Consider the following 26,443-nt stretch of genomic DNA (forward strand, 5'->3'; position numbering starts at 1 on the left):
ATCCTCAGGGGTGCCTGGCTGATCCCATGCAGGGAGGTTGGAACTAGATGGCCTTCAAGGTTCCTTCCAACCCAAACCATTCCATGAATCTATGATGTCACACATGGAGCCAGGGATGTGTTAAGCCAGCACTTAAGCTCCTCCTGACTAGCCCCTCATCTGCCCTGCAAACAGCATCACCTCTTTCACCCTCTTCCAGACACTGAGGTTTGGAAAGAAGAAACTTCTTGTGTCCCACTCCACCTGTTCCAGCTCAAGGCAGAGAGATGAATCTCAGCCACCCAGCCTCCAGATGCCTCCATGCCTCCAGCTTGCTGCATGGTAAAATTACAGAACAGAAGGGTTTGGGTTGGAAGAGACCTTTAGAGATCACAGAATTACTTTGGTTGGAAAAGACCTTCAAGATCATTGAGTCAAACCATACAGAAACACAGAATTAACTTGGTTGGAAAAGTCCTTGAAGATCACCAAGATCATGGAGTCCAACCCTCCTGCCATGGGCAGGGATACCTTTAATTAGATTAGGTTGCTCAAAGCCCCATCCAACCTGACCTTGAAGGCTTCCAACGGTGGAGCCAGGGAAATGCAAAGGGCCAAGGAAGATATTCCACGTGCTGGTGGGAGGATAAGACCTTCCTGCTGCATCCCACGAGCTCTGGAGACTAATTAGGGGTAACATGTTTCTGCTGAGGAGTCTCTGGGAGGTGGTGCAGCTGGAGCTGCTGTGGCAGCAGCTGAATAACCACAATGCTGGATTTAAATATGGTAATTCTGGAGGTAATTACCAGAGCAATGTTAGGACATGAGGGAGGATCACAAGGGAGAGGTGGACACTTGCCAGTGACCACATAGGATGGAGCAGGGCTCTCCAGTTCCTGAAATATAACCCAAGCTTTTGATATTATCTAGCAAGGTCTTGTGAGTTAAGGATGAAAGCCTGGAGGAGAACCTTGAGGTCAATTGGACAGGTCTTCTGCATGACACAAACCAGAGGACAGCCTGCAGCAAGCAGGATAAAGCTTGGATGGCTTGGTCAGATCCCATCGCTGTTGGAGAACCACCGCTTCATCTGGTGCGTTGTTTCCATAAGGGAGCTTCCTTCTGGGTGACCTCTTTCTCTCAGACTGTTCCAGTTTCAGCTGCAGCCCCACTCCCTGCTCTGCCCTCCCCATGCCTCCCAGGAAAGTGGGGCATGATGGGTACAACCCGCCGGGATACGACACATCCAAGCGCGGAAGCCGGTTCGTGGTGGTGCTGCCTGGATGCAGCCAAGCTTCAGGAGCCCAGGTGAGACCTGCCAGCTCTAAACATCCCTCTCCCACTTGGATTTCAGTTTTGTGGCTGTTTTTTTTTTGTATAGACTTTTAGGTAGACAGCAGACCAGCAGTGAACCCCTTTCTAGGTCATGTCCTGTAGCACATCCTGTGCCTCCCACCATGCCTGATTCTGGCTGGCAGAAGTCCATTTTGTCCCAAGTAGCCCAGCTCCCACCAGTTTCCTTAGGGGTTGAGGGTTACTCCCCACCAACGTGCAGCCCTTTGGCAATGGAAGGGTTGCCCAAAAGCACAGGATAGTCCTGCAGAGCCATAAAGCAGGGAGGCTGGGATTAGAAGAGGGCACATACTGCTCCAGTTGTCTTCTTGGCAGAGGGCAAGGTGGCTGTGAGCCTCCTCCCAATGCTCCCTTGAACCTGTCTGAGCTGACTGTGCCCAAAATGAGCAGCTCTGGAGCAAGTTTGGGCTGGGACATGCTGTGAAGCATGAGGCAGACATCCCGCCGGGCCTGGCTGCTCAGGCACGTTGCAGGGCTGTGGGGAGGTGAGATCCTGCACCCATTCCAGTCCAAGGGTTGATGTCAAGCTGGCTGAACTCCCAGGGGAACAACTAGCCCTCCAAAGACCAGGTTATTACTTTGGTTTGTCTTCTGTTGATTAGACTTTGCTTTAATATGAGCTGAAATGAGCCCTCCAAGGACAGTGAAGCGTGTCTGCAGGGGAGATGTGCTGCTCAGCACTAAATCACTGGATAAAAAGGCCAAACAGATCAGAACCCGTTCCCCTTCCCTTCTCTGAGGCAGGTGATGTCTGCTTTTGAAAGAGGGAAGAGCTTTGTTCCTTGGAAAAAGGTTCATCTTTGAAATGAGGCCAACTCCAGCTGTGCACAGAGCTCTCCCAGACTCTGGACTCCAGCTGCTCTGAAGCTGTTCTCTTAATTTGCTTTTGATAAATATTTCAGTGCTGCCAATAGCCCTGAAGACTGTGAGCTCCCCTCTCAGCCCAGAGCTCACCTGTTTTGCAGGAGGCCTTTCATTTTTCACTTGAAGAGGGTGAAAAATAAAAACAAGGAGAAGAAAGAGTGAGCAGCATTGCAGATCAGCAATTTGAGAGGACCCAGGATCTTTGGTACCCTAAGATCTGGGTTTGAATGTCCAAGTTGGGAGAGTTACTCCAAACATCAGACAGACAGTGCTGGGAATGATTGAGAAAAAATAATGAAGGCTGTGTGTAATGCCAGTGGTATATTTTTTCATTATAAAAATATTGCACAACAGTTTTGATGGTGAAATGTAGACGTCTGGGCAGCAATGGGATAGAAAACAGCTTAAAAGGCAAAGACCTTGTGGCTTTTGTGGAGAACAAATGGACCCTGATGTGGCAGTGCACCCTTGTGTCAAAAGGGGCCACCAGTCTCCAGGGTGGTATTTGGAAAATTGTTGCCAGGAGGCTTAGGGAGGTGATTCCTTCCTCTCTCCTTAGCAGTGGTGAGGTCCCATGTGGGATGCTGTGTGCAGTTCTAGGCTCCCCTATGAAAGAGGACATGGACTTAGGGGAGGAAGACCAGTGCAAGGCCACCAAGATGCTGAAGGGACTGCAGCACCTTTCCTCTGAGTAGGGCTGAAGTGAGCTGGGACTCCTTATCCAGAAGGCAATAATGAGCAGGAGGGACTGACATCAATGTGTATAAATCCCTGATGGCAGGGGATGGAACTGAGGGAACCCAGCTTTTCTAAGTAGTGTGCACTTGCAGGAGAAAAGGCCATGGGCACTGGAGAAAACAGATGGAATTGCATGGGCAGTGAAGACATGAGTTTTCAGCATGAGGGCGGTCAAAGAGTGGCAAAGGTGGTGGAGTCTCCGTCCTGGGAGATACTGAAAACCTGACTGGCCATGGTGGGGGACAACCTGTTATAGAGCTGGTTCTGCTTTAGCACTGGGTGGAAGCACATGCTCTCCAGAGCTTCTTGCCAAACTAAATGACTCTTAGATTCTCCATCCTTAGAGATACTGATGAGACATGTACCCAGGTGAGATTTCAGGAGACTGGGGTGCGCTTTCTTATCCAAGTCTTTTCTTGGGCAAGTGATGGACTTGTGTCACATTCTGGAAACCAGCAGACACCAGTGATGATAGTGGCATATTTCCTAGAAGTCTTGTTGCACTTTTCCACCTGCTCTGATGGCTTCCTGAGCCCTGGCTTTCTGCCAGGTCAGGCTGGCAGAGTGGAGAGTAAAGGAAGAGAAGGCATCTCAGGGTGGGATGGAAGAGAGATTTATTGAGGGTAAAAGTGAAAAAGCAGAAGCACCAAGTGGAAGGCAGCAGGTCTGAGATACAAGTAGGGAGACCATCAGCTAACTACAAAGGTTCTTGTGTGACCCAGGATTCTCTTTGCTGTGATTTTGCTTGGTGTGATGGGCTGACAGGGGTGCACAGGAAGAGAGTTGGTCAAGTGTGTGCTGGCCTGGGAAGCTTGGGTCAGAGGGAGAGGTTGCACATGCATGAATACGTGCAAGCCTTGTTTTGGGCAAGTGAAGGGCTTGTGTGAGAGGCTGGAAGCTTTCCTGTGCTGCTCTGTCTTGGTGTTCTTGCTGTGGAGGGACCTGTTTACTAAGAGGAGTCTGGTAGCCCTTTTCCAGGCAGCACAACGGGCTGTTGAGGTCTGGCTTTGTGCTGTGCGAAGTGGGAATATTTTTGGGGAAGGTAGGGAAGAGGAGGCTTCTGAGGCTGTGATGCAAAAGAATTTTATTGAGTGAAACGAGACAGAAGGTAGCAGCACCAAGTGGAAGGAAGCAGGTGTGAGGTGCAAGCAGGGTGAGAATCATGGAAGGCCCCTTCCTGCAGTCAGTTTTCCCAGAGCACAGAGGTGTCCCTGTCCTGCCGTGGGAGCAGCCAACTGGAGGTTCTCCGATGGCCCTTGTCTTGTGAGGAGGAGTTTTCAGCAGTGAGCATCGGAGGCAGCAGAAGAGGCAATGCAGAGAAGGCAGTGGGAGAAGAGGAGCAGGTCCGTGGGCCATGTTTGCGGGCAGTCCAGGCTGTCCGTTTCCCTGCTGCCTTGCTTGGTGCCTTGAGAGGAGGAGGCGTGGATGGCGAGCCCCCGGTCCAAGCCAGGGAGCAGCCCGGAGGTGCATCCTCAATCCATGGTGTGGCTTTCAGGGTGAGTGTGGTGGGTGTCAGGAGCGGTGGTGAGGGCCCTTAGCAGGTGTAGCAGCCTCCTCTGCCCCCGAAGGAGCCCAGGCCACCCAGGCCGTAGCCGTATCCCAGGCCGTAGCCGAGGCCGAAGCCGCCGAAGCCGGAGTTGACGGGCACTCCCAGGGCGCTGAGCTCGTTGCCCACGGCAGCGGATGCGGAGGATCCGACGGCGGTGCTCTGGGGGAAGGAGGTGAGGATGGGTCCTGGCAGGGTGACCTGCACGGTGGAAGGCTGGATGAGGACGCGGGAGGCCTCGCACTGCCTGACACAGGGCTCGTTGCAGCTGTTGGCCAGCGGGGTGGGTCCGCAAGAGCCGCAGCGGTCGTAGCAGGCCATGTGTGTGGTGAGGAGGGGTCCTGGAAGAGAGAGAGAGGGTGTTGAGCAATGGGAGGGGTTTGGGGGTGCGAGGGGCGGTGTGTGAGGAGGGCAAGGGTGTGGGGAGGCATCGCGGCTGCTGAAGCTGGGGTAAGAGTGTGTGTTGCCAGAGGCGTGGGCGGCGGGGCAGGAGATGGCAGGAGGGCCAGGGGGTTGAGGCTCACCTGGTTGGTGTGTCAGGAGAAGGCGTCAGGAGAAGTGTGTGAGGGAGAGAGGCGCTGGGCCGGCTTTTATGCAGGTCGGCGAGGGGCGGGACAGCCTTTGCGCATGGCGGCCTTTGGCAGCAAGCAGCTCTTGCGGGCCAGAGCCTCCTGAGTCACCATGTGGAGTCACTTCTCCTTGCCACCACGCTCCCTTTTCATGTCCTCTTCTTGAGGACGTGTCCTTGTGAACTTGGCAGCAGCGTTTAGGTGACAGCCGGTGTTTGGGAGGATTTTCATGGAAGGTGCGTGCCAGGGCATTTTTGGCATTGTGACCAAAATGTAGGAGAGGAGGGTGTCATCGCTGAGTTTAGAGGGTGTCTTCTGAGAGCTTGGAACCAAGGTGATCTTTGAGGTTCCTTCCAACCCAAACCATTCTATGATTTCATGGCACTTGTGTGTTGTGGTTTGTGGGTGTGTTGTGACAAGGGGGCTGTAACTCCTGGCAGGTCTGGCAGGCTGCTCTGGGCTTTGTAGTTGTGCTAGTCATGAGGTGCTGCCCCTTCCATCTCACTCGTGCTGCTGTGCCTTGCTGCTGTCCCTCCAGGCCTGTCATTAGGCCTGGCCTTTTACTGTTGTGTGTCTTATGTGGGTGTCGTGGTGCCCCTCTTTCTTTCTAAGGTTTTAGCTGTATGTTTTGTTTTTCCGTGGCACAGTTTTGGGAGTGAGTGGAACAGAGGACTGGGTTCCATGCGAAGGTTCCAGAAGATTTGCCCACATTCCATAGAGAGTCCCCTTGTGAAGACAGACAAGCAGGTGGGTAATAAGATGTGCCTAGCTGAAGAGACATCTTTGTCTGGAACTGAGGAGAAGCCCAGCAAGTACATTATTGTGATAGTAGCACAAAAGAGAAGGCAAAATGTTTTTCTAAATGCATCAGCAAGAAAAGGAGGGCTGAGGAGAATCTTAGTCCCCTGTGGGATACAGATGGAAACCTAGTGACAAAGGATGAAGAGAAGGCTGAGGTACCTGATGCCTTCTGTGCCTCCGTCTTTAAGTGTAAGACCAGTTGTTGTCAGGATACCTGGTTCCCGGAGTTGGAAGACAGGGAGCGGGAGTGAGTGGAACAAAGCTACCATAATGCAAGAGGAGATGGTCAGTGAGCTGCTAGACCACTTAGACACACACTTGCGTCTATGGGGCCAAACAGGATCCAGGCAAAGGTTCTGAGGGAGCTGGCCCAAGTGCTGACGAAGCACTGGAGGTTTTCCAATGTGGCGCCCGTCTGCCAGAAGCTGGAAGGAGGCTGCACGTGCTGACAGCGCTCTCGGTCTGCCCTTGGTGCTGGGGCAGGTTATGGAGCAGATCATCTTGAGTGCCATCGCACAGCATGTACGGGACAAGGAGACGATCAGGCCCAGTCAGCGTGGGTTTATGAAAGGCAGGTCGTGCTTGAGGACCCTGATCTCCTTCTCTGACAGGTTTAGGTGCTTTGTGGATGAGGGAAAGGCTGTGGATGTTGTTTCCCGGGACTTTGGTAAAGCCTTTGCCAGCGTTGCCCACTGCCTTGTCCTGGAGCATCTGGCTACTCACAGCTTGGATGTGCTTACACTTTGCAGGGTAAAAAACTGCTGAGACAGCTGGGCCCAAAGAGGGGTGGTGAAGGGAGTTCAGCGCAGTTGGTGGCCAAGCACAAGTGTTGTTCTCCAGGACTCAATGTTGAGGACAGTTTTCTTGACTATGTGTATCAATTATTCAGAAGAGGAGATCGAAGGCACCCTCCGTAGGTTTGCAGATGACGCCAAGTTGTTGGGCGGTAGAGTTGATCTTGTTGAGGGAAGGAAGGAAGGCAGGCTCTCCAGAGGCATCTGGACAGGCTGGCTTGATGGGCCGAGGCCCGTAGGGTGAGGCTGAGGAAGACTCAGTACCGTGTCCTGCCCTTGGGTCGGTCCAGCAGCAGGCCATAGCAGAAGCTTGGGGCGGAATGGCTGGCAAGTGCCCAGCGGGAATGGACCTGGGCGTGTTGGTCAAGAGCACGTGAGCATGAGGCAGCGTGTGCCCAGGTGGCCAAGAGGGCCAGCAGCATCGTGTCTTGTTTTAGGCATAGTGTGTCCATCAGGACAGAAGTAGGGCAGGGATTGTCCCCCTGTCCTGGGCACTGGTGAGGCCACCCGTCCAATGGTGGGTTCAGGTTTGGGGCCATCAGAGTGAGCAAGACATGGAGTTGCTGGAGGATGTCCAGAGAAGGTGAAGGAATCTGGGGAAGGGTTTGGAACACAAGTCTCATGAGGAGCATCTGAGGGAACTGGGGTTGTTGAACCTGGGCAAAGGATGCTGAGGGGAGACCTCCTTGGTCTCTGCAACTACCTGAAGAAGGGGTTTGTAATGAAGTAGGCGTTGGTCTCTTTTCCCAAGAGGAAGCGATAGGAGGAGCGGAAATGACGGCAAGTTGTGCCAGCAGAGATTTAGATTGGATATTAGGAACGATATCTTCCCTACAAGAGTGGTCAGGCTATGGAACTGGCTTCCCATGGCAATGGTGAAGTTGTCATTCCTGGAGGAATCAAAAGAACGTGTAGACATGGCACTTCAGGACATGCTGTAGCGGGTATGATGGGTGTTGTGGTGTTTTCTGGTATTTGTTTGTTTGTTAGTTTTTTCTCCCTCTGGGTGAATGGTTGGAGTGGGTGAGATCAGAGGTCTTTCCCAAAGGTGACAATGGTGTGATTGTGTGAAAGGAAGGGTGTTTGCTGTGTTCAGAATGGTTCTGCCAGCTGTGATTCTGCTTGGTGTGATGGGCAGAGAGTGGTGCATGGGAAGAGATTTGGTGGCTCGTGGCTGGCGTGGGGAGCTTGTGTTTGAGGGAGGGGCTGGAAATGGTTTTGTACGCTCAAAGCCTGGTTTGGTCAAGTGAAGGGCTTGTGTGAGAGGCTGGAAGCTTTCTTGTGCTGCTCTGTCTTGCTGTTCTTGCTGTGGAGGGACCTGTTTGCTAAGAGGAATCTCGTAGCCCTTTTCCAGGCAGCACAACAGGCTGTTGAGGTCTGGCTTTGTGCTGTGCGAAGTGGGAATATTTTTGGGGAAGGTAGGGAAGAGGAGGCTTCTGAGGCTGTGATGCAAAAGAATTTTATTGAGTGAAACGAGACAGAAGGTAGCAGCACCAAGTGGAAGGAAGCAGGTGTGAGGTGCAAGCAGGGTGAGAATCATGGAAGGCCCCTTCCTGCAGTCAGTTTTCCCAGAGCACAGAGGTGTCCCTGTCCTGCCGTGGGAGCAGCCAACTGGAGGTTCTCCGATGGCCCTTGTCTTGTGAGGAGGAGTTTTCAGCAGTGAGCATCGGAGGCAGCAGAAGAGGCAATGCAGAGAAGGCAGTGGGAGAAGAGGAGCAGGTCCGTGGGCCATGTTTGCGGGCAGTCCAGGCTGTCCGTTTCCCTGCTGCCTTGCTTGGTGCCTTGAGAGGAGGAGGCGTGGATGGCGAGCCCCCGGTCCAAGCCAGGGAGCAGCCCGGAGGTGCGTCCTCAATCCATGGTGTGGCTTTCAGGGTGAGTGTGGTGGGTGTCAGGAGTGGTGGTGAGGGCCCTTAGCAGGTGTAGCAGCCTCCTCTGCCCCCGAAGCAGCCCAGGCCACCCAGGCCGTAGCCGAGGCCGAAGCCGCCGAAGCCGGAGTTGACGGGCACTCCCAGGGCGCTGAGCTCGTTGCCCACGGCAGCGGATGCGGAGGATCCGACGGCGGTGCTCTGGGGGAAGGAGGTGAGGATGGGTCCTGGCAGGGTGACCTGCACGGTGGAAGGCTGGATGAGGACGCGGGAGGCCTCGCACTGCCTGACACAGGGCTCGTTGCAGCTGTTGGCCAGCGGGGTGGGTCCGCAAGAGCCGCAGCGGTCGTAGCAGGCCATGTGTGTGGTGAGGAGGGGTCCTGGAAGAGAGAGAGAGGGTGTTGAGCAATGGGAGGGGTTTGGGGGTGCGAGGGGCGGTGTGTGAGGAGGGCAAGGGTGTGGGGAGGCGTCGGGGCTGCTGAGGCTGGGGTAAGAGTGTGTGTTGCCAGAGGCGTGGGCGGCGGGGCAGGAGATGGCAGGAGGGCCAGGGGGTTGAGGCTCACCTGGTTGGTGTGTCAGGAGAAGGCGTCAGGAGAAGTGTGTGAGGGAGAGAGGCGCTGGGCCGGCTTTTATGCAGGTCGGCGAGGGGCGGGACAGCCTTTGCGCATGGCGGCCTTTGGCAGCAAGCAGCTCTTGCGGGCCAGAGCCTCCTGAGTCACCATGTGGAGTCACTTCTCCTTGCCACCACGCTCCCTTTTCATGTCCTCTTCTTGAGGACGTGTCCTTGTGAACTTGGCAGCAGCGTTTAGGTGACAGCCGGTGTTTGGGAGGATTTTCATGGAAGGTGCGTGCCAGGGCATTTTTGGCATTGTGACCAAAATGTAGGAGAGGAGGGTGTCATCGCTGAGTTTAGAGGGTGTCTTCTGAGAGCTTGGAACCAAGGTGATCTTTGAGGTTCCTTCCAACCCAAACCATTCTATGATTTCATGGCACTCGTGTGTTGTGGTTTGTGGGTGTGTTGTGACAAGGGGGCTGTAACTCCTGGCAGGTCTGGCAGGCTGCTCTGGGCTTTGTAGTTGTGCTAGTCATGAGGTGCTGCCCCTTCCATCTCACTCGTGCTGCTGTGCCTTGCTGCTGTCCCTCCAGGCCTGTCATTAGGCCTGGCCTTTTACTGTTGTGTGTCTTATGTGGGTGTCGTGGTGCCCCTCTTTCTTTCTAAGGTTTTAGCTGTATGTTTTGTTTTTCCGTGGCACAGTTTTGGGAGTGAGTGGAACAGAGGACTGGGTTCCATGCGAAGGTTCCAGAAGATTTGCCCACATTCCATAGAGAGTCCCCTTGTGAAGACAGACAAGCAGGTGGGTAATAAGATGTGCCTAGCTGAAGAGACATCTTTGTCTGGAACTGAGGAGAAGCCCAGCAAGTACATTATTGTGATAGTAGCACAAAAGAGAAGGCAAAATGTTTTTCTAAATGCATCAGCAAGAAAAGGAGGGCTGAGGAGAATCTTAGTCCCCTGTGGGATACAGATGGAAACCTAGTGACAAAGGATGAAGAGAAGGCTGAGGTACCTGATGCCTTCTGTGCCTCCGTCTTTAAGTGTAAGACCAGTTGTTGTCAGGATACCTGGTTCCCGGAGTTGGAAGACAGGGAGCGGGAGTGAGTGGAACAAAGCTACCATAATGCAAGAGGAGATGGTCAGTGAGCTGCTAGACCACTTAGACACACACTTGCGTCTATGGGGCCAAACAGGATCCAGGCAAAGGTTCTGAGGGAGCTGGCCCAAGTGCTGACGAAGCACTGGAGGTTTTCCAATGTGGCGCCCGTCTGCCAGAAGCTGGAAGGAGGCTGCACGTGCTGACAGCGCTCTCGGTCTGCCCTTGGTGCTGGGGCAGGTTATGGAGCAGATCATCTTGAGTGCCATCGCACAGCATGTACGGGACAAGGAGACGATCAGGCCCAGTCAGCGTGGGTTTATGAAAGGCAGGTCGTGCTTGAGGACCCTGATCTCCTTCTCTGACAGGTTTAGGTGCTTTGTGGATGAGGGAAAGGCTGTGGATGTTGTTTCCCGGGACTTTGGTAAAGCCTTTGCCAGCGTTGCCCACTGCCTTGTCCTGGAGCATCTGGCTACTCACAGCTTGGATGTGCTTACACTTTGCAGGGTAAAAAACTGCTGAGACAGCTGGGCCCAAAGAGGGGTGGTGAAGGGAGTTCAGCGCAGTTGGTGGCCAAGCACAAGTGTTGTTCTCCAGGACTCAATGTTGAGGACAGTTTTCTTGACTATGTGTATCAATTATTCAGAAGAGGAGATCGAAGGCACCCTCCGTAGGTTTGCAGATGACGCCAAGTTGTTGGGCGGTAGAGTTGATCTTGTTGAGGGAAGGAAGGAAGGCAGGCTCTCCAGAGGCATCTGGACAGGCTGGCTTGATGGGCCGAGGCCCGTAGGGTGAGGCTGAGGAAGACTCAGTACCGTGTCCTGCCCTTGGGTCGGTCCAGCAGCAGGCCATAGCAGAAGCTTGGGGCGGAATGGCTGGCAAGTGCCCAGCGGGAATGGACCTGGGCGTGTTGGTCAAGAGCACGTGAGCATGAGGCAGCGTGTGCCCAGGTGGCCAAGAGGGCCAGCAGCATCGTGTCTTGTTTTAGGCATAGTGTGTCCATCAGGACAGAAGTAGGGCAGGGATTGTCCCCCTGTCCTGGGCACTGGTGAGGCCACCCGTCCAATGGTGGGTTCAGGTTTGGGGCCATCAGAGTAAGCAAGACATGGAGTTGCTGGAGGATGTCCAGAGAAGGTGAAGGAATCTGGGGAAGGGTTTGGAACACAAGTCTCATGAGGAGCATCTGAGGGAACTGGGGTTGTTGAACCTGGGCAAAGGATGCTGAGGGGAGACCTCCTTGGTCTCTGCAACTACCTGAAGAAGGGGTTTGTAATGAAGTAGGCGTTGGTCTCTTCTCCCCAAGAGGAAGCGATAGGAGGAGCGGAAATGACGGCAAGTTGTGCCAGCAGAGATTTAGATTGGATATTAGGAACGATATCTTCCCTACAAGAGTGGTCAGGCTATGGAACTGGCTTCCCATGGCAATGGTGAAGTCGTCATTCCTGGAGGAATCAAAAGAACGTGTAGACATGGCACTTCAGGACATGCTGTAGCGGGTATGATGGGTGTTGTGGTGTTTTCTGGTATTTGTTTGTTTGTTAGTTTTTTCTCCCTCTGGGTGAATGGTTGGAGTGGGTGAGATCAGAGGTCTTTCCCAAAGGTGACAATGGTGTGATTGTGTGAAAGGAAGGGTGTTTGCTGTGTTCAGAATGGTTCTGCCAGCTGTGATTCTGCTTGGTGTGATGGGCAGAGAGTGGTGCATGGGAAGAGATTTGGTGGCTCGTGGCTGGCGTGGGGAGCTTGTGTTTGAGGGAGGGGCTGGAAATGGTTTTGTACGCTCAAAGCCTGGTTTGGTCAAGTGAAGGGCTTGTGTGAGAGGCTGGAAGGTTTCCCGTGCTGCTCTGTCTTGCTGTTCTTGCTGTGGAGGGACCTGTTTGCTAAGAGGAATCTCGTAGCCCTTTTCCAGGCAGCACAACGGGCTGTTGAGGTCTGGCTTTGTGCTGTGCGAAGTGGGAATATTTTTGGGGAAGGTAGGGAAGAGGAGGCTTCTGAGGCTGTGATGCAAAAGAATTTTATTGAGTGAAACGAGACAGAAGGTAGCAGCACCAAGTGGAAGGAAGCAGGTGTGAGGTGCAAGCAGGGTGAGAATCATGGAAGGCCCCTTCCTGCAGTCAGTTTTCCCAGAGCACAGAGGTGTCCCTGTCCTGCCGTGGGAGCAGCCAACTGGAGGTTCTCCGATGGCCCTTGTCTTGTGAGGAGGAGTTTTCAGCAGTGAGCATCGGAGGCAGCAGAAGAGGCAATGCAGAGAAGGCAGTGGGAGAAGAGGAGCAGGTCCGTGGGCCATGTTTGCGGGCAGTCCAGGCTGTCCGTTTCCCTGCTGCCTTGCTTGGTGCCTTGAGAGGAGGAGGCGTGGATGGCGAGCCCCCGGTCCAAGCCAGGGAGCAGCCCGGAGGTGCGTCCTCAATCCATGGTGTGGCTGTCAGGGTGAGTGTGGTGGGTGTCAGGAGCGGTGGTGAGGGCCCTTAGCAGGTGTAGCAGCCTCCTCTGCCCCCGAAGCAGCCCAGGCCACCCAGGCCGTAGCCGTATCCCAGGCCGTAGCCGAGGCCGAAGCCGCCGAAGCCGGAGTTGACGGGCACTCCCAGGGCGCTGAGCTCGTTGCCCACGGCAGCGGATGCAGAGGATCCGACGGCGGTGCTCTGGGGGAAGGAGGTGAGGATGGGTCCTGGCAGGGTGACCTGCACGGTGGAAGGCTGGATGAGGACGCGGGAGGCCTCGCACTGCCTGACACAGGGCTCGTTGCAGCTGTTGGCCAGCGGGGTGGGTCCGCAAGAGCCGCAGCGGTCGTAGCAGGCCATGTGTGTGGTGAGGAGGGGTCCTGGAAGAGAGAGAGAGGGTGTTGAGCAATGGGAGGGGTTTGGGGGTGCGAGGGGCGGTGTGTGAGGAGGGCAAGGGTGTGGGGAGGCGTCGGGGCTGCTGAGGCTGGGGTAAGAGTGTGTGTTGCCAGAGGCGTGGGCGGCGGGGCAGGAGATGGCAGGAGGGCCAGGGGGTTGAGGCTCACCTGGTTGGTGTGTCAGGAGAAGGCGTCAGGAGAAGTGTGTGAGGGAGAGAGGCGCTGGGCCGGCTTTTATGCAGGTCGGCGAGGGGCGGGACAGCCTTTGCGCATGGCGGCCTTTGGCAGCAAGCAGCTCTTGCGGGCCAGAGCCTCCTGAGTCACCATGTGGAGTCACTTCTCCTTGCCACCACGCTCCCTTTTCATGTCCTCTTCTTGAGGACGTGTCCTTGTGACCCTGGCAGCAGCGTTTAGGTGACAGCCGGTGTTTGGGAGGATTTTCATGGAAGGTGTGTCTCTTGGCACATTTTGAGGCACGGTCAAGACGTAGGAGAGGGGTGATGTGGCAGAGACTGTTTGGGACCTGCAAGGCCACGTGGAACCACCACATCCCTTGTTTGTCTGAAGCAAGACAGCATGGAGTCCTGGGTTAGGCAGGTGTGAGCAGTGCAGGCGGGATGGCAGGTTGGCCTCTTCCCCCACTGCTCCTCTCCAGCTTGCTTCCCCTGGTTCACCTGTAGGAGCAGCTCTGCCTTTGTGCCGACCGCCCGGGCTCTCCTTGGACCCCTAGAAGAAGCCCCTCAACTCCCTTCCAGAGCTCAAGTGCGGTTTGCTGCCCCGAGGGTGGTCTCTGGAGAACAGGACTTGTGGAAGGGATGAAAGTGCCACACTCTCCAGTCGCCCCACCACCTGCGCACCGGGACCCGAGGCTTGCGGCACAGGACGACAGCTGGAAAGACCTTGCTGGAAGGAAGGGGTGCTGATAGCCCTGTCCTGTGGTCTCATCTGTCTTTCCATCTTTGCTTTCTTTCTTTTTTTCCTTTTCTCCTGCAGCTTAAAGTGTCACAAACCCCAGGCTGTGTCCCCAGTTGGTTCCACGGCCGGTCAGGGGAGCAGACATTGTGAGTTAACAACTTCACCGTGGCCCCCCGTTGGTGCTGAAGTAGCGAGCTCTCCGTAAAGAGTTGTTACATGGTTCCTCCAGGCCATGTGCCCCAGCTTTCTTCAGCCCACACTGCGGCCCAGGTGGAACTGGCACACTTTTAGGAGTACAGAAAGATTCACCTTCCTCGAAACCAACCGGGTAGGAGCAAACCGGGTGTCATCACTGAGGTGGGATTGTGTCATCAGAGCGGTTGGAACACGATGATGTTTAAAGGTCCCTTCCAACCCAAACCATGCCATGATCTCATGGCAGTCGTCTGGTGTGGTTTGTGGGTGTGTTGTGACAAGGTGGCCCCATTTCCTGGCAGCCCTGGCAGGCTGCTCTTGGGCTTTGCTGTTTCGCTGATCACGAGGTGCTGCCCCTTCCATCTCACTAGTTCTGCTGCTTTGCTGCCCTCTCGCTCATCCTTTTGTAAAGCCTGGCCTTTCCTTTTGGGTGTGCTCTCTGGGTGTCCTGGTGCCCCTCCTTCTTTCTAAGGTTGTAACTGTGTGTGTTGGGTTCACGTGGTAAGGTTTGTGGAGTGAAAAGGGCTACAGGGGGGGGTTCTGTGAGAAGGTTCTAGAAGATTCTGCCATTGCTGATAGAGAGTCCCCATGTGCCAACAGACAAGCCAACAGGGTAGAACAGTGGCCAGAGTGCTCAGAGAGCTTTGGCTGGAACTGATCAAGTAAGAGAGACTTGATTAAGATTAGGGGAAGGGACACATCAGTCTAGAAGCTTATATGGACCTGTGAGGTTATGTAGAGAGACAGGCAGGAGGGGCAAAGGCCAACTAGGATTCCACCTGACTACTGTCCTAAAAGACAACAAAAGCTTCTATAAATACCTTGGCAGCAAAAGGTCTGTCACAGCTCTAGCCAATAACTGGGTGACAGATCTTCTCTCTTTTCTCCCCACTACATTTGCAGGGGAAGATAAACGGGGAATATGGGAGAGAGGCTCCAAAGTAGGAACAAACCAGAAAAGCTTTAGTGAAATAACAAATATTACTAATGAAGAAGGTGGTGACTTATAGAGAAATACATAAATATATTCAAAGTGATCAATGAATGTGCTAGGGTGGGACCCACACTGCTCCATTGCTAATAACATCCCAGCTGGAAAGGACAAAAGCTGCATTTAGCAGCAAATGGGGGCAGCAGAGTCCAGGGTCCTGGCAACAGCCCACAGAAATCCTCGGAGTGGTCACACTGGTCCTGCTCAGAGAGGCAGGGAAGAGTGCTCCATCTTGGTGAATGATGTTCTTCAGCAAGAAGACAGGATGGGGGAACATCAGCAGCACAGGGAGGGACAAAAGGAGAAAACAAAGAGACACCCCTCAACCCTGCTCAAACACCAGTCACACAAGGGCTCTCTGAGGAGCCTTTTTATACTGAGCACCATGGGAAGGAATACTGTGGTTGGTCCCTTTTGGGTCTCCTGAAACATCCTCTCCTGCCCCTTAGGTACAGCTGCTCCCATCATTGCAATTCTCACATAAACAGGCTGGCAGCAGCTGGTGGTGTCCTGGGGGTTCTCAGGTGAGTGTGATGTTATAAAATGTTGACCCTGGTACTCTCAAACCAGCACCTGGGGTGACAGTAACAGGTCAGCACTTTGCTGGCTCTGTGCTCATGCCCCTTTTATTAATTGGAATCTTGTTGACTAATTTCCAGTCAGGGAGGACCTCTCCAGAATCCCAACACCTGTGCGAATCACACTGTGGTGACTGTCTGGAGGGTTGTTCACAGCAGAAACAGAGTTAGGTGTTGAGGAACATGAGGTGAGGTAGGAAAGTCATCTGATCCGCTGTGTTGGTGGGTGCTGGAGTGCCTGGCAAGCAGGTAGAGGAATCTCACGGAATTCATCAAAGGGAGATGCAAAGTCCTGCTCCTGGGGAGGAATGGGGCAGGTAGCAGCAGTGTCTGGGAGCCAAGTGGATAGGAAGCATCTTAGCAGAGAAGGACCTGGTGGAGAAGAACGAGTGGACCCTGATGTGGCAAGGCACCTTTGTGGGAAAAGGGGCCAGCAGTCTCCAGAGTGGCATTAGGACCTGTGTTGGCAGCAGGTTGCGGGAGGTGCCTCAGCACTGGTGAGGTCCCGTGTGTGTGGTTCTGGACTGCTCAGTGGAAGAAGGACATGGAGTTGGTGGAGCAAGGGCAGTGCAGGGCCACAGAGATGTCAGAGGGGCTGGAACATCTTCCACGAGAGGAGAGGCTGAAGGAGCTGGGACTGTTTAGGCAGGAGGCAAAGACACAGAGTGGGGCTGTCATCAGTGTGTGTAGGTCTGGTGTGGGAGGGAGCAAAGTCGAGGGAGCCCAGCTCTGCTGAGTTGTGTGCCCCTGCAGGAGAAGAGGCCATGGGCACAAGGGAGAAGAGCTGGAATGCCAAGGGCAGCAAAGGCAAGTGTATTTCTGAGTGAGGGTTGTCAAAGAGGGGCAGAGGTGGTGGAGTCTCCATCCTGGTGGATACTGAGAACCTGATGAACTTGCTGCCCATAGTGTCCTGGCCAAGCTGCTGAAGTTGGCCTTGCTGGAACAGGGGGGCTGAAGCACATGCTCTCCAGGGTTCCTGCTGAGCGACATGACTCTGTGCCTCTGGTTGACGAGAGGCTGGAGAGTCACGCTGGGGCAGAGAGTCAAGTGTGTGTTGGGATGGGGAGACTGTGTCAGAGTTGGGTGCAGGGAGTGTTGTGGAGGTGAGGCCTTTGAGCAAGTGATAGGCTTGTGTCACAGGCTGGAAGCCTCCCAGGTGTTGGTCTGTGCTGGTTCTGCTGGGAGTGGCGTATTTCCTAGGAAAAGTCTTGTAGCCCTTTTCCACTCAACCTGATGGTCTCTGGAGCCCGGGCTTTGTGCTGGGTGAGGTTTGACAAGCCTTGGGAGAAGAAAGAAGAGGATATCTCAGGCTGAGATGCAGGAGATCTTTATTGATGGAAAGAAAAGAAGTGAAAAGGCAGCAGTATCAGTGGAAGAGGGTCATTCTGAGGTGCAAGTAGGGTGACCATCAAGTGGGATCAATTGATGCAGTCATTGTTTCCAGAGGGCTGAGGTCTTCCTTCCCTGCAGTGGGAACATGCATTGGAGGTTTTCCTAGGACCCTTGTCTTGTGAGAAAGAAGTTTGCAGCAGTGAGCACGGGATGTAGCAGAAGAGGGAATGCAGAGAAGGCACTGGGAGAAGAGGAGGAGGAGGAGCCATGGACTAAATGTCCATGGAGCAGTAGGCAGCCCGAAGGTGCGTCCTCAATCCATGGTGTGGCTTTCAGGGTGAGTGTGGTGGGTGTCAGGAGTGGTGGTGAGGGCCCTTAGCAGGTGTAGCAGCCTCCTCTGCCCCCCGAAGCAGCCCAGGCCACCCAGGCCGTAGCCGTATCCCAGGCCGTAGCCGAGGCCGAAGCCGCCGAAGCCGGAGTTGACGGGCACTCCCAGGGCGCTGAGCTCGTTGCCCACGGCAGCGGATGCGGAGGATCCGACGGCGGTGCTCTGGGGGAAGGAGGTGAGGATGGGTCCTGGCAGGGTGACGAGCACAGCGGGAGGCTGGATGACGACACGGGAGGTCTCACACTGCCTGACACAGGGCTCGTTGCAGCTGTTGGCCAGCGGGGTGGGTCCGCAAGAGCCGCAGCGGTCGTAGCAGGCCATGTGTGCGGTGAGGAGGGGTCCTGGAAGAGAGAGAGAGGGTGTTGAGCAATGGGAGGGGCGCGGGGGGTGCGAGGGGCGGTGTGTGAGGAGGGCAAGGGAGTGTGGAGGGCTGTTGTGGGGTGTGGGAGGCGTTGGGGCTGCTGAGGCTGGGCTGAGAGTGTGTGTTGCAAGAGGCGGGGGCGGCGGGGCAGGAGAAGGCAGGAGGGCCAGGGGGTTGAGGCTCACCTGGTTGGTGTGTCAGGAGAAGGCGTCAGGAGAAGTGTGTGAGGGAGAGAGGCGCTGGGCCGGCTTTTATGCAGGTCGGCGAGGGGCGGGACAGCCTTTGCGCATGGCGGCCTTTGGCAGCAAGCAGCTCTTGCGGGCCACAGCCTCCTGAGTCACCAGGCGGGGTGTGTTTTCCTTCGCAGGCTTCTCTGATTCCGTGGCCTCCTCCTGAAGACATGTCCATCTGGCCCTGGCGGCAGCTTTGAAGTGCAAGTATTAGAGGCCAAATGCTTGGTTTTCATGGCGTGTGTAAGGGCACTTGGCAGCTGCGGCCAAAGCGTAGGAGAGGTGGGCTGTCATCCAGGAGGTCAAGTGATGGCGTTTCTGTGGTGTGTGGTTTGCGGGTGCGTTGTGACAAGGGGGCCTCATTTCCGTTCAGCCCTGGCAGGCTGCTCTTGGCCTTGGAGTTGTGCTGGACGTGAGGCGCTGTCCCTTGCGTCACGTGTGGTGCCCCTGTGCCTCGCTGCCATCTGGCTAAGCCTGTCATGAGGCCTGGCCTTTCCCATTGGGTGTGCTGGGTGGGTGTCTTGGTGCCCTTCTTGCTTGTTAGGTTGTAGATGGGCGTCTTGTGCCTACGTGGCGAGGTTTTGGGAGTGAGGGGCTAGAGGAGTGGGTTCTGTGAGATGTTTCCGGAAGATGCTCCCGTGTTGGACGGGGAGTCCCAAGTGCCGCCAGAAGAGCTGGCGGGGAAGAGGGAAGGAGGTTGTGTTCAGGGTGGTCTTGGTCTTCTCTACCGAGTACCGTGCGGCAGGAGAAGAGGAAATGGCTGCAAGTTTGAGCAGGGAAAGTTGGGGTGGGGTCTTAGGCAGCATTTCTTCCCCAGGAGGGTTGTGCATCATTGAAAGAGACTGCGCAGAGAGAGGATGGAATCAGCATCCTAGAAGCATAGAATGGTGGGAGTTGGAAGGGACTTCTGGAGATGATCGAGTCCAAGCGCTCTGCCAGAGCAGGATCACCGCGGGCGGGTCACACAGAAGCGCATCAGGATGGGTCTTGAACGTCTGAAGAGCAGTTGAGTCTCCAACCTCCCTGGCCATCCCCTTCCAGTGCTCCGACACCCTTAGAGTAAAGAAGTTTTTCCTGATGTTGAGAGGAACTTCCTGTGACCCAGCATTTGTCCTTTGCCCCTTCTCCTGTCCCAGGGCACCAGTGAAAAGAGACTGGCCCGTACTTGTTGACACCCAGCCTTCAGATATTTGTCAACATGAGTCAGATCCCCTCTCAGTCTTCTGTTCTCCACAGAGAAGAGAAGTACCCTTGGAAGTATTGCAAAGATGCACAGCTGTGGTGCTTAGGGCCGTGGTTTATAGGTGGACAAGGCAGTTGTGATTAAGTGTTGCACTTGGTGATCCTCAAGGTCTTTTCCAAGCAGAACAGCTCCGTGAGCGCATGAAGAGGCTTGGTAAAGAGGGTGCTGAGAGGGCCAGAGTGCATGATAGGAGCGGGAGAGGAACGGAAGAGGAGGCATCTCGGTGTGGGATGCGGGAGAAGTTGATTGAGGTGCGCAAGAATCTGATGGGGCCGGAGCATTCTTGCTTGGAGAAGAAGCTGAGAGAGCTGTCAAGTTTTTCAGGCAGGAGGCAAGAGCAGACGGGGGAGATGTCCTGAATGTGCCTAAAGCAGGGATGGCAGTGAATGAGGGCAGGGCCAATGAACAATGGGAGTGGATATGGTCTTGGCAGAACCCTGGCGGTGAACCTGCTTGACCATGTTGAGTTGAAGGGCATGATCTGCAGAGTTCCTTCATCACCCCATGCTTCTGCCAGCTGTGATTTTGCTTGGTGTGATGGGCAGAGAGGGGTGCACGGGAAGAGAGCTGGTCACGTGCGCGCTGGCCTGGGAAGCTTGGGTCAGAGGGAGAGGTTGCACATGCATGAGTACGTGCAAGCCTTGTTTTGGGCAAGTGAAGGGCTTGTGTGAGAGGCTGGAAGCCCTCCCGTGCTGCTCTGTCTTGGTGTTCTTGCAGGGGAGGGACCTATTTGCTAAGAGGGTTCTTGTAGCCCTTTGACACTGAAAACACAATGGGCCGTTGGCTTTGTGCTGGGTGAGGTGGGAATAATTTTGGGGAAAGGAGGGAAGAGGAGGCTTTTGAGGCTGTGATGCAAAGGAATTTTATTGAGCAAAACAAGAGAGAAGGGAGCAGCACCAAGAGGAAGGAGCAGGTCTGAGGGGCAAGTAGGGTGACCATCAGCCGAGGTGTCTTGCAGGGAGAAGATGTTTCCGGAAGCAGCGAGGGCTTCCTGCCTTGTGGTGCGAGCAGCACACTGGAGGTCCCCTGGTGGTTGCCAGTTTTGTCAGCAAGTCTTTGTAGCAGAGTAGCGGGCATAAGCAGAAAGTGGCGATGAAGAGAAGGACAGTGGGAGAAGAGGAGGAGGAGGAGCCATGGACTAAAGGTCCATGGAGCAGTAGGCAGCCCGAAGGTGCGTCCTCAATCCATGGTGTGGCTTTCAGGGTGAGTGTGGTGGGTGTCAGGAGTGGTGGTGAGGGCCCTTAGCAGGTGTAGCAGCCTCCTCTGCCCCCGAAGCAGCCCAGGCCACCCAGGCCGTAGAGCCGACCCGGCCGAAAGCCGCCGAAGCCCCCGGACGTTGACGGGCACTCCCAGGGCGCTGAGCCTCGTTGCCCACGGCAGCGGATGCGGAGGATCCGACGGCGGTGCTCTGGGGGAAGGAGGTGAGGATGGGTCCTGGCAGGGTGACGAGCACAGCGGGAGGCTGGATGACGACACGGGAGGTCTCACACTGCCTGACACAGGGCTCGTTGCAGCTGTTGGCCAGCGGGGTGGGTCCGCAAGAGCCGCAGCGGTCGTAGCAGGCCATGTGTGCGGTGAGGAGGGGTCCTGGAAGAGAGAGAGAGGGTGTTGAGCAATGGGAGGGGCGCGGGGGTGCGAGGGGCGGTGTGTGAGGAGGGCAAGGGAGTGTGGAGGGCTGTTGTGGGGTGTGGGGAGGCGTTGGGGCTGCTGAGGCTGGGGTAAGAGTGTGTGTTGCAAGAGGCGGGGGGCGGCGGGGCAGGAGAAGGCAGGAGGGCCAGGGGGTTGAGGCTCACCTGGTTGGTGTGTCAGGAGAAGGTGTCAGGAGAAGTGTGTGAGGGAGAGAGGCGCTGGGCCGGCTTTTATGCAGGTCGGCGAGGGGCGGGACAGCCTTTGCGCATGGCGGCCTTTGGCAGCAAGCAGCTCTTGCGGGCCAGAGCCTCCTGAGTCACCAGGTGCAGTCACTTCTCCTTGCCACCACGCTCCCTTTTCATGTCCTCTTCTTGAGGACGTGTCCTTGTGACCCTGGCAGCAGCGTTTAGGTGACAGCCGGTGTTTGGGAGGATTTTCATGGAAGGTGTGTCTCTTGTCACATTTTGAGACACGGTCAAGACGTAGGAGAGGGGTGATGTGGCAGAGACTGTTTGGGACCTGCAAGGCCACGTGGAACCACCACATCCCTTGTTTGTCTCAAGCAAGACAGCATGGAGTCCTGGGTTAGGCAGGTGTGAGCAGTGCAGGCGGGATGGCAGGTTGGCCTCTTCCCCCACTGCTCCTCTCCAGCTTGCTTCCCCTGGTTCACCTGTAGGAGCAGCTCTGCCTTTGTGCCGACCGCCCGGGCTCTCCTTGGACCCTTAGAAGAAGCCCCTCAACTCCCTTCCAGAGCTCAAGTGTGGTTTGCTGCCCCGAGGGTGGTCTCTGGAGAACAGGACTTGTGGAAGGGATGAAAGTGCCACACTCTCCAGTCGCCCCACCACCTGCGCACCGGGACCCGAGGCTTGCGGCACAGGACGACAGCTGGAAAGACCTTGCTGGAAGGAAGGGGTGCTGATAGCCCTGTCCTGTGGTCTCATCTGTCTTTCCATCTTTGCTTTCTTTCTTCTTTTCCTTTTCTCCTGCAGCGTAAAGTGTCACAAACCCCAGGCTGTGTCCCCAGTTGGTTCTACGGCCGGTCAGGGGAGCAGACATTGTGAGTTAACAACTTCACCGTGGCCCCCCGTTGGTGCTGAAGTAGCGAGCTCTCCGTAAAGAGTTGTTACATGGTTCCTCCAGGCCATGTGCCCCAGCTTTCTTCAGCCCACACTGCAGCCCAGGTGGAACTGGCACACTTTTAGGAGTACAGAAAGATTCACCTTCCTCGAAACCAACCGGGTGGAGCAAACCGGGTGTCATCACTGAGGTGGGATTGTGTCATCAGAGCGGTTGGAACACGATGATGTTTAAAGTCCCTTCCAACCCAAACCATGCCATGATCTCATGGCAGTCGTCTGGTGTGTGTTTGTGGGTGTGTTGTGACAAGGTGGCCCCTTTCTGGCAGCCCTGGCAGGCTGCTCTTGGGCTTTGCTGTTTCGCTGATCACGAGGTGCTGCCCCTTCCATCTCACTAGTTCTGCTGCTTTGCTGCCCTCTCGCTCATCCTTTTGTAAAGCCTGGCCTTTCCTTTTGGGTGTGCTCTCTGGGTGTCCGGTGCCCCTCCTTCTTTCTAAGGTTGTAACTGTGTGTGTTGGGTTCACGTGGTAAGGTTTGTGGAGTGAAAAGGGCTACAGGGGTGGGTTCTGTGAGAAGGTTCTAGAGATTCTGCCATTGCTGATAGAGAGTCCCCATGTGCCAACAGACAACCAACAGGGTAGAACAGTGGCCCGAGTGCTCAGAGAGCTTTGGCTGGAACTGATCAAGTAAGAGAGACTTGATTAAGATTAGGGGATAGGACACATCAGTCTAGAAGCTTATATGGACCTGTGAGGTATGTAGAGAGACAGGCAGGAGGTGGCAAAGGCCAACTAGGATTCCACCTGACTACTGTCCTAAAAGACAACAAAAGCTTCTATAAATACCTTGGCAGCAAAGGTCTGTCACAGCTCTAGCCAATAACTGGGTGACAGATCTTCTCTCTTTTCTCCCCACTACATTTGCAGGGGAGAATAAACGGGGAATATGGGAGAGAGGCTCCAAAGTAGGAACAAACCAGAAAAGCTTTAGTGAAATAACAAATATTACTAATGAAGAAGGTGGTGACTTATAAGAGAAATACATAAATATATTCAAAGTGATCAATGAATGTGCTAGGGTGGGACCCACACTGCTCCATTGCTAATAACATCCCAGCTGGAAAGGACAAAAGCTGCATTTAGCAGCAAATGGGGGCAGCAGAGTCCAGGGTCCTGGCAACAGCCCACAGAAATCCTCGGAGTGGTCACACTGGTCCTGCTCAGAGAGGCAGGGAAGAGTGCTCCATCTTGGTGAATGATGTTCTTCACCTGCAAGAAGACAGGATGGGGGAACATCAGCAGCACAGGAGTGGGGAGAGAAAAAGAAACAGACAAAGGAGAGAGACACCCCTCAACCCTGCTCAAACACCAGTCACACAAGGGCTCTCTGAGGAGCCTTTTTATACTGAGCACCATGGAAGGAATACTGTGGTTGGTCCCTTTGGGTCTCCTGAAACATCCTCTCCTGCCCCTTAGGTACAGGTGCTCCCATCATTGCAATTCTCACATAAACAGGCTGGCAGCAGCTGGTGGTGTCCTGGGGGTTCTCAGGTGAGTGTGATGTTATAAAATGTTGACCCTGGTACTCTCAAACCAGCACCTGGGGTGACAGTAACAGGTCAGCACTTTGCTGGCTCTGTGCTCATGCCCCTTTTATTAATTGGAATCTTGTTGACTAATTTCCAGTCAGGGAGGACCTCTCCAGAATCCCAACACCTGTGCGAATCACACTGTGGTGACTGTCTGGAGGGTTGTTCACAGCAGAAACAGAGTTAGGTGTTGAGGAACATGAGGTGAGGTAGGAAAGTCATCTGATCCGCTGTGTTGGTGGGTGCTGGAGTGCCTGGCAAGCAGGTAGAGGAATCTCACGGAATTCATCAAAGGGAGATGCAAAGTCCTGCTCCTGGGGAGGAATGGGGCAGGTAGCAGCAGTGTCTGGGAGCCAAGTGGATAGGAAGCATCTTAGCAGAGAAGGACCTGGTGGAGAAGAACGAGTGGACCCTGATGTGGCAAGGCACCTTTGTGGGAAAAGGGGCCAGCAGTCTCCAGAGTGGCATTAGGACCTGTGTTGGCAGCAGGTTGCGGGAGGTGCCTCAGCACTGGTGAGGTCCCGTGTGTGTGGTTCTGGACTGCTCAGTGGAAGAAGGACATGGAGTTGGTGGAGCAAGGGCAGTGCAGGGCCACAGAGATGTCAGAGGGGCTGGAACATCTTCCACGAGAGGAGAGGCTGAAGGAGCTGGGACTGTTTAGGCAGGAGGCAAAGACACAGAGTGGGGCTGTCATCAGTGTGTGTAGGTCTGGTGTGGGAGGGAGCAAAGTCGAGGGAGCCCAGCTCTGCTGAGTTGTGTGCCCCTGCAGGAGAAGAGGCCATGGGCACAAGGGAGAAGAGCTGGAATGCCAAGGGCAGCAAAGACAAGTGTATTTCTGAGTGAGTGTTGTCAAAGAGGGGCAGAGGTGGTGGAGTCTCCATCCTGGTGGATACTGAGAACCTGATGAACTTGCTGCCCATAGTGTCCTGGCCAAGCTGCTGAAGTTGGCCTTGCTGGAACAGGGGGGCTGAAGCACATGCTCTCCAGGGTTCCTGCTGAGCGACATGACTCTGTGCCTCTGGTTGACGAGAGGCTGGAGAGTCACGCTGGGGCAGAGAGTCAAGTGTGTGTTGGGATGGGGAGACTGTGTCAGAGTTGGGTGCAGGGAGTGTTGTGGAGGTGAGGCCTTTGAGCAAGTGATAGGCTTGTGTCACAGGCTGGAAGCCTCCCAGGTGTTGGTCTGTGCTGGTTCTGCTGGGAGTGGCGTATTTCCTAGGAAAAGTCTTGTAGCCCTTTTCCACTCAACCTGATGGTCTCTGGAGCCTGGGCTTTGTGCTGGGTGAGGTTTGACAAGCCTTGGGAGAAGAAAGAAGAGGATATCTCAGGCTGAGATGCAGGAGATCTTTATTGATGGAAAGAAAAGAAGTGAAAAGGCAGCAGTATCAGTGGACGAGAGTCATTCTGAGGTGCAAGTAGGGTGACCATCAAGTGGGATCAATTGATGCAGTCATTGTTTCCAGAGGGCTGAGGTCTTCCTTCCCTGCAGTGGGAACATGCATTGGAGGTTTTCCTAGGACCCTTGTCTTGTGAGAAAGAAGTTTGCAGCAGTGAGCACGGGATGTAGCAGAAGAGGCAATGCAGAGAAGGCACTGGGAGAAGAGGAGGAGGAGGAGCCATGGACTAAAGGTCCATGGAGCAGTAGGCAGCCCGAAGGTGCGTCCTCAATCCATGGTGTGGCATTCAGGGTGAGTGTGGTGGGTGTCAGGAATGGTGGTGAGGGCCCTTAGCAGGTGTAGCAGCCTCCTCTGCCCCCGAAGCAGCCCAGGCCACCCAGGCCGTAGCCGTATCCCAGGCCGTAGCCGAGGCCGAAGCCGCCGAAGCCGGAGTTGACGGGCACTCCCAGGGCGCTGAGCTCGTTGCCCACGGCAGCGGATGCGGAGGATCCGACGGCGGTGTTCTGGGGGAAGGAGGTGAGGATGGGTCCTGGCAGGGTGACCTGCACGGTGGAAGGCTGGATGATGACACGGGAGGCCTCGCACTGCCTGACACAGGGCTCGTTGCAGCTGTTGGCCAGCGGGGTGGGTCCGCAAGAGCCGCAGCGGTCGTAGCAGGCCATGTGTGTGGTGAGGAGGGGTCCTGGAAGAGAGAGAGAGGGTGTTGAGCAATGGGAGGGGTTTGGGGGTGCGAGGGGCGGTGTGTGAGGAGGGCAAGGGAGTGTGGAGGGCTGTTGTGGGGTGTGGGGAGGCGTCGGGGCTGCTGAGGCTGGGGTGAGAGTGTGTGTTGCAAGAGGCGTGGGCGGCGGGGCAGGAGAAGGCAGGAGGGCCAGGGGGTTGAGGCTCACCTGGTTGGTGTGTCAGGAGAAGGCGTCAGGAGAAGTGTGTGAGGGAGAGAGGCGCTGGGCCGGCTTTTATGCAGGTCGGCGAGGGGCGGGACAGCCTTTGCGCATGGCGGCCTTTGGCAGCAAGCAGCTCTTGCGGGCCAGAGCCTCCTGAGTCACCAGGTGGAGTCACTTCTCCTTGCCACCACGCTCCCTTTTCATGTCCTCTTCTTGAGGACGTGTCCTTGTGACCCTGGCAGCAGCGTTTAGGTGTCAGCCGGTGTTTGGCAGGATTTCCATGGAAGGTGTGTCTCTTGGCACATTTTGAGGCACGGTCAAGACGTAGGAGAGGGGTGATGTGGCAGAGACTGTTTGGGACCTGCAAGGCCACGTGGAACCACCACATCCCTTGTTTGTCTGAAGCAAGACAGCATGGAGTCCTGGGTTAGGCAGGTGTGAGCAGTGCAGGCGGGATGGCAGGTTGGCCTCTTCCCCCACTGCTCCTCTCCAGCTTGCTTCCCCTGGTTCACCTGTAGGAGCAGCTCTGACTTGTGCCGACCGCCCGGGCTCTCCTTGGACCCCTAGAAGAAGCCCCTCAACTCCCTTCCAGAGCTCAAGTGTGGTTTGCTGCCCCGAGGGTGGTCTCTGGAGAACAGGACTTGTGGAAGG

The 26,443-nt window shown here is 55.3% G+C and overlaps 5 protein-coding genes and 1 pseudogene across 5 annotated transcripts; all 6 read right to left on the reverse strand.

Annotated features, from left to right (window-relative positions):
* Positions 1-4,468: 4,468 nt before the first annotated feature.
* LOC127381281 (feather keratin-like) lies at positions 4,469-4,801 on the reverse strand. Its single transcript, XM_051611425.1, has one exon. The coding sequence runs from the start codon at positions 4,799-4,801 to the stop codon at positions 4,469-4,471; it is 333 nt and encodes a 110-aa protein (XP_051467385.1).
* A 3,753-nt stretch (positions 4,802-8,554) lies between these two features.
* LOC127381283 (feather keratin-like) lies at positions 8,555-8,869 on the reverse strand. Its single transcript, XM_051611427.1, has one exon. The coding sequence runs from the start codon at positions 8,867-8,869 to the stop codon at positions 8,555-8,557; it is 315 nt and encodes a 104-aa protein (XP_051467387.1).
* Positions 8,870-12,623: 3,754 nt separating this feature from the next.
* Positions 12,624-12,956, reverse strand: LOC127381282 (feather keratin-like). The gene has a single exon (XM_051611426.1). It carries the CDS (start codon positions 12,954-12,956, stop codon positions 12,624-12,626), a length of 333 nt encoding a protein of 110 aa, XP_051467386.1.
* A 4,421-nt stretch (positions 12,957-17,377) lies between these two features.
* On the reverse strand, positions 17,378-17,711 carry LOC127381280 (feather keratin-like; annotated as a pseudogene).
* A 2,732-nt stretch (positions 17,712-20,443) lies between these two features.
* On the reverse strand, positions 20,444-20,791 carry LOC127380831 (feather keratin-like). The gene has a single exon (XM_051610313.1). It carries the CDS (start codon positions 20,789-20,791, stop codon positions 20,444-20,446), a length of 348 nt encoding a protein of 115 aa, XP_051466273.1.
* Positions 20,792-25,240: 4,449 nt separating this feature from the next.
* On the reverse strand, positions 25,241-25,573 carry LOC127381279 (feather keratin-like). The gene has a single exon (XM_051611423.1). The coding sequence runs from the start codon at positions 25,571-25,573 to the stop codon at positions 25,241-25,243; it is 333 nt and encodes a 110-aa protein (XP_051467383.1).
* Positions 25,574-26,443: the final 870 nt, after the last annotated feature.

This window comes from Apus apus, chromosome 2 (assembly GCF_020740795.1).
Source record: "Apus apus isolate bApuApu2 chromosome 2, bApuApu2.pri.cur, whole genome shotgun sequence".
Classification (NCBI taxonomy): Eukaryota; Metazoa; Chordata; class Aves; order Apodiformes; family Apodidae; genus Apus; species Apus apus.

Coding starts and splice junctions, on each gene's coding strand:
- LOC127381281 (XM_051611425.1), bottom strand. CDS start 4,801: ATGGCCTGCTACGACCGCTGCGGCTCTTGCGGACCCACCCCGCTGGCC.
- LOC127381283 (XM_051611427.1), bottom strand. CDS start 8,869: ATGGCCTGCTACGACCGCTGCGGCTCTTGCGGACCCACCCCGCTGGCC.
- LOC127381282 (XM_051611426.1), bottom strand. CDS start 12,956: ATGGCCTGCTACGACCGCTGCGGCTCTTGCGGACCCACCCCGCTGGCC.
- LOC127380831 (XM_051610313.1), bottom strand. CDS start 20,791: ATGGCCTGCTACGACCGCTGCGGCTCTTGCGGACCCACCCCGCTGGCC.
- LOC127381279 (XM_051611423.1), bottom strand. CDS start 25,573: ATGGCCTGCTACGACCGCTGCGGCTCTTGCGGACCCACCCCGCTGGCC.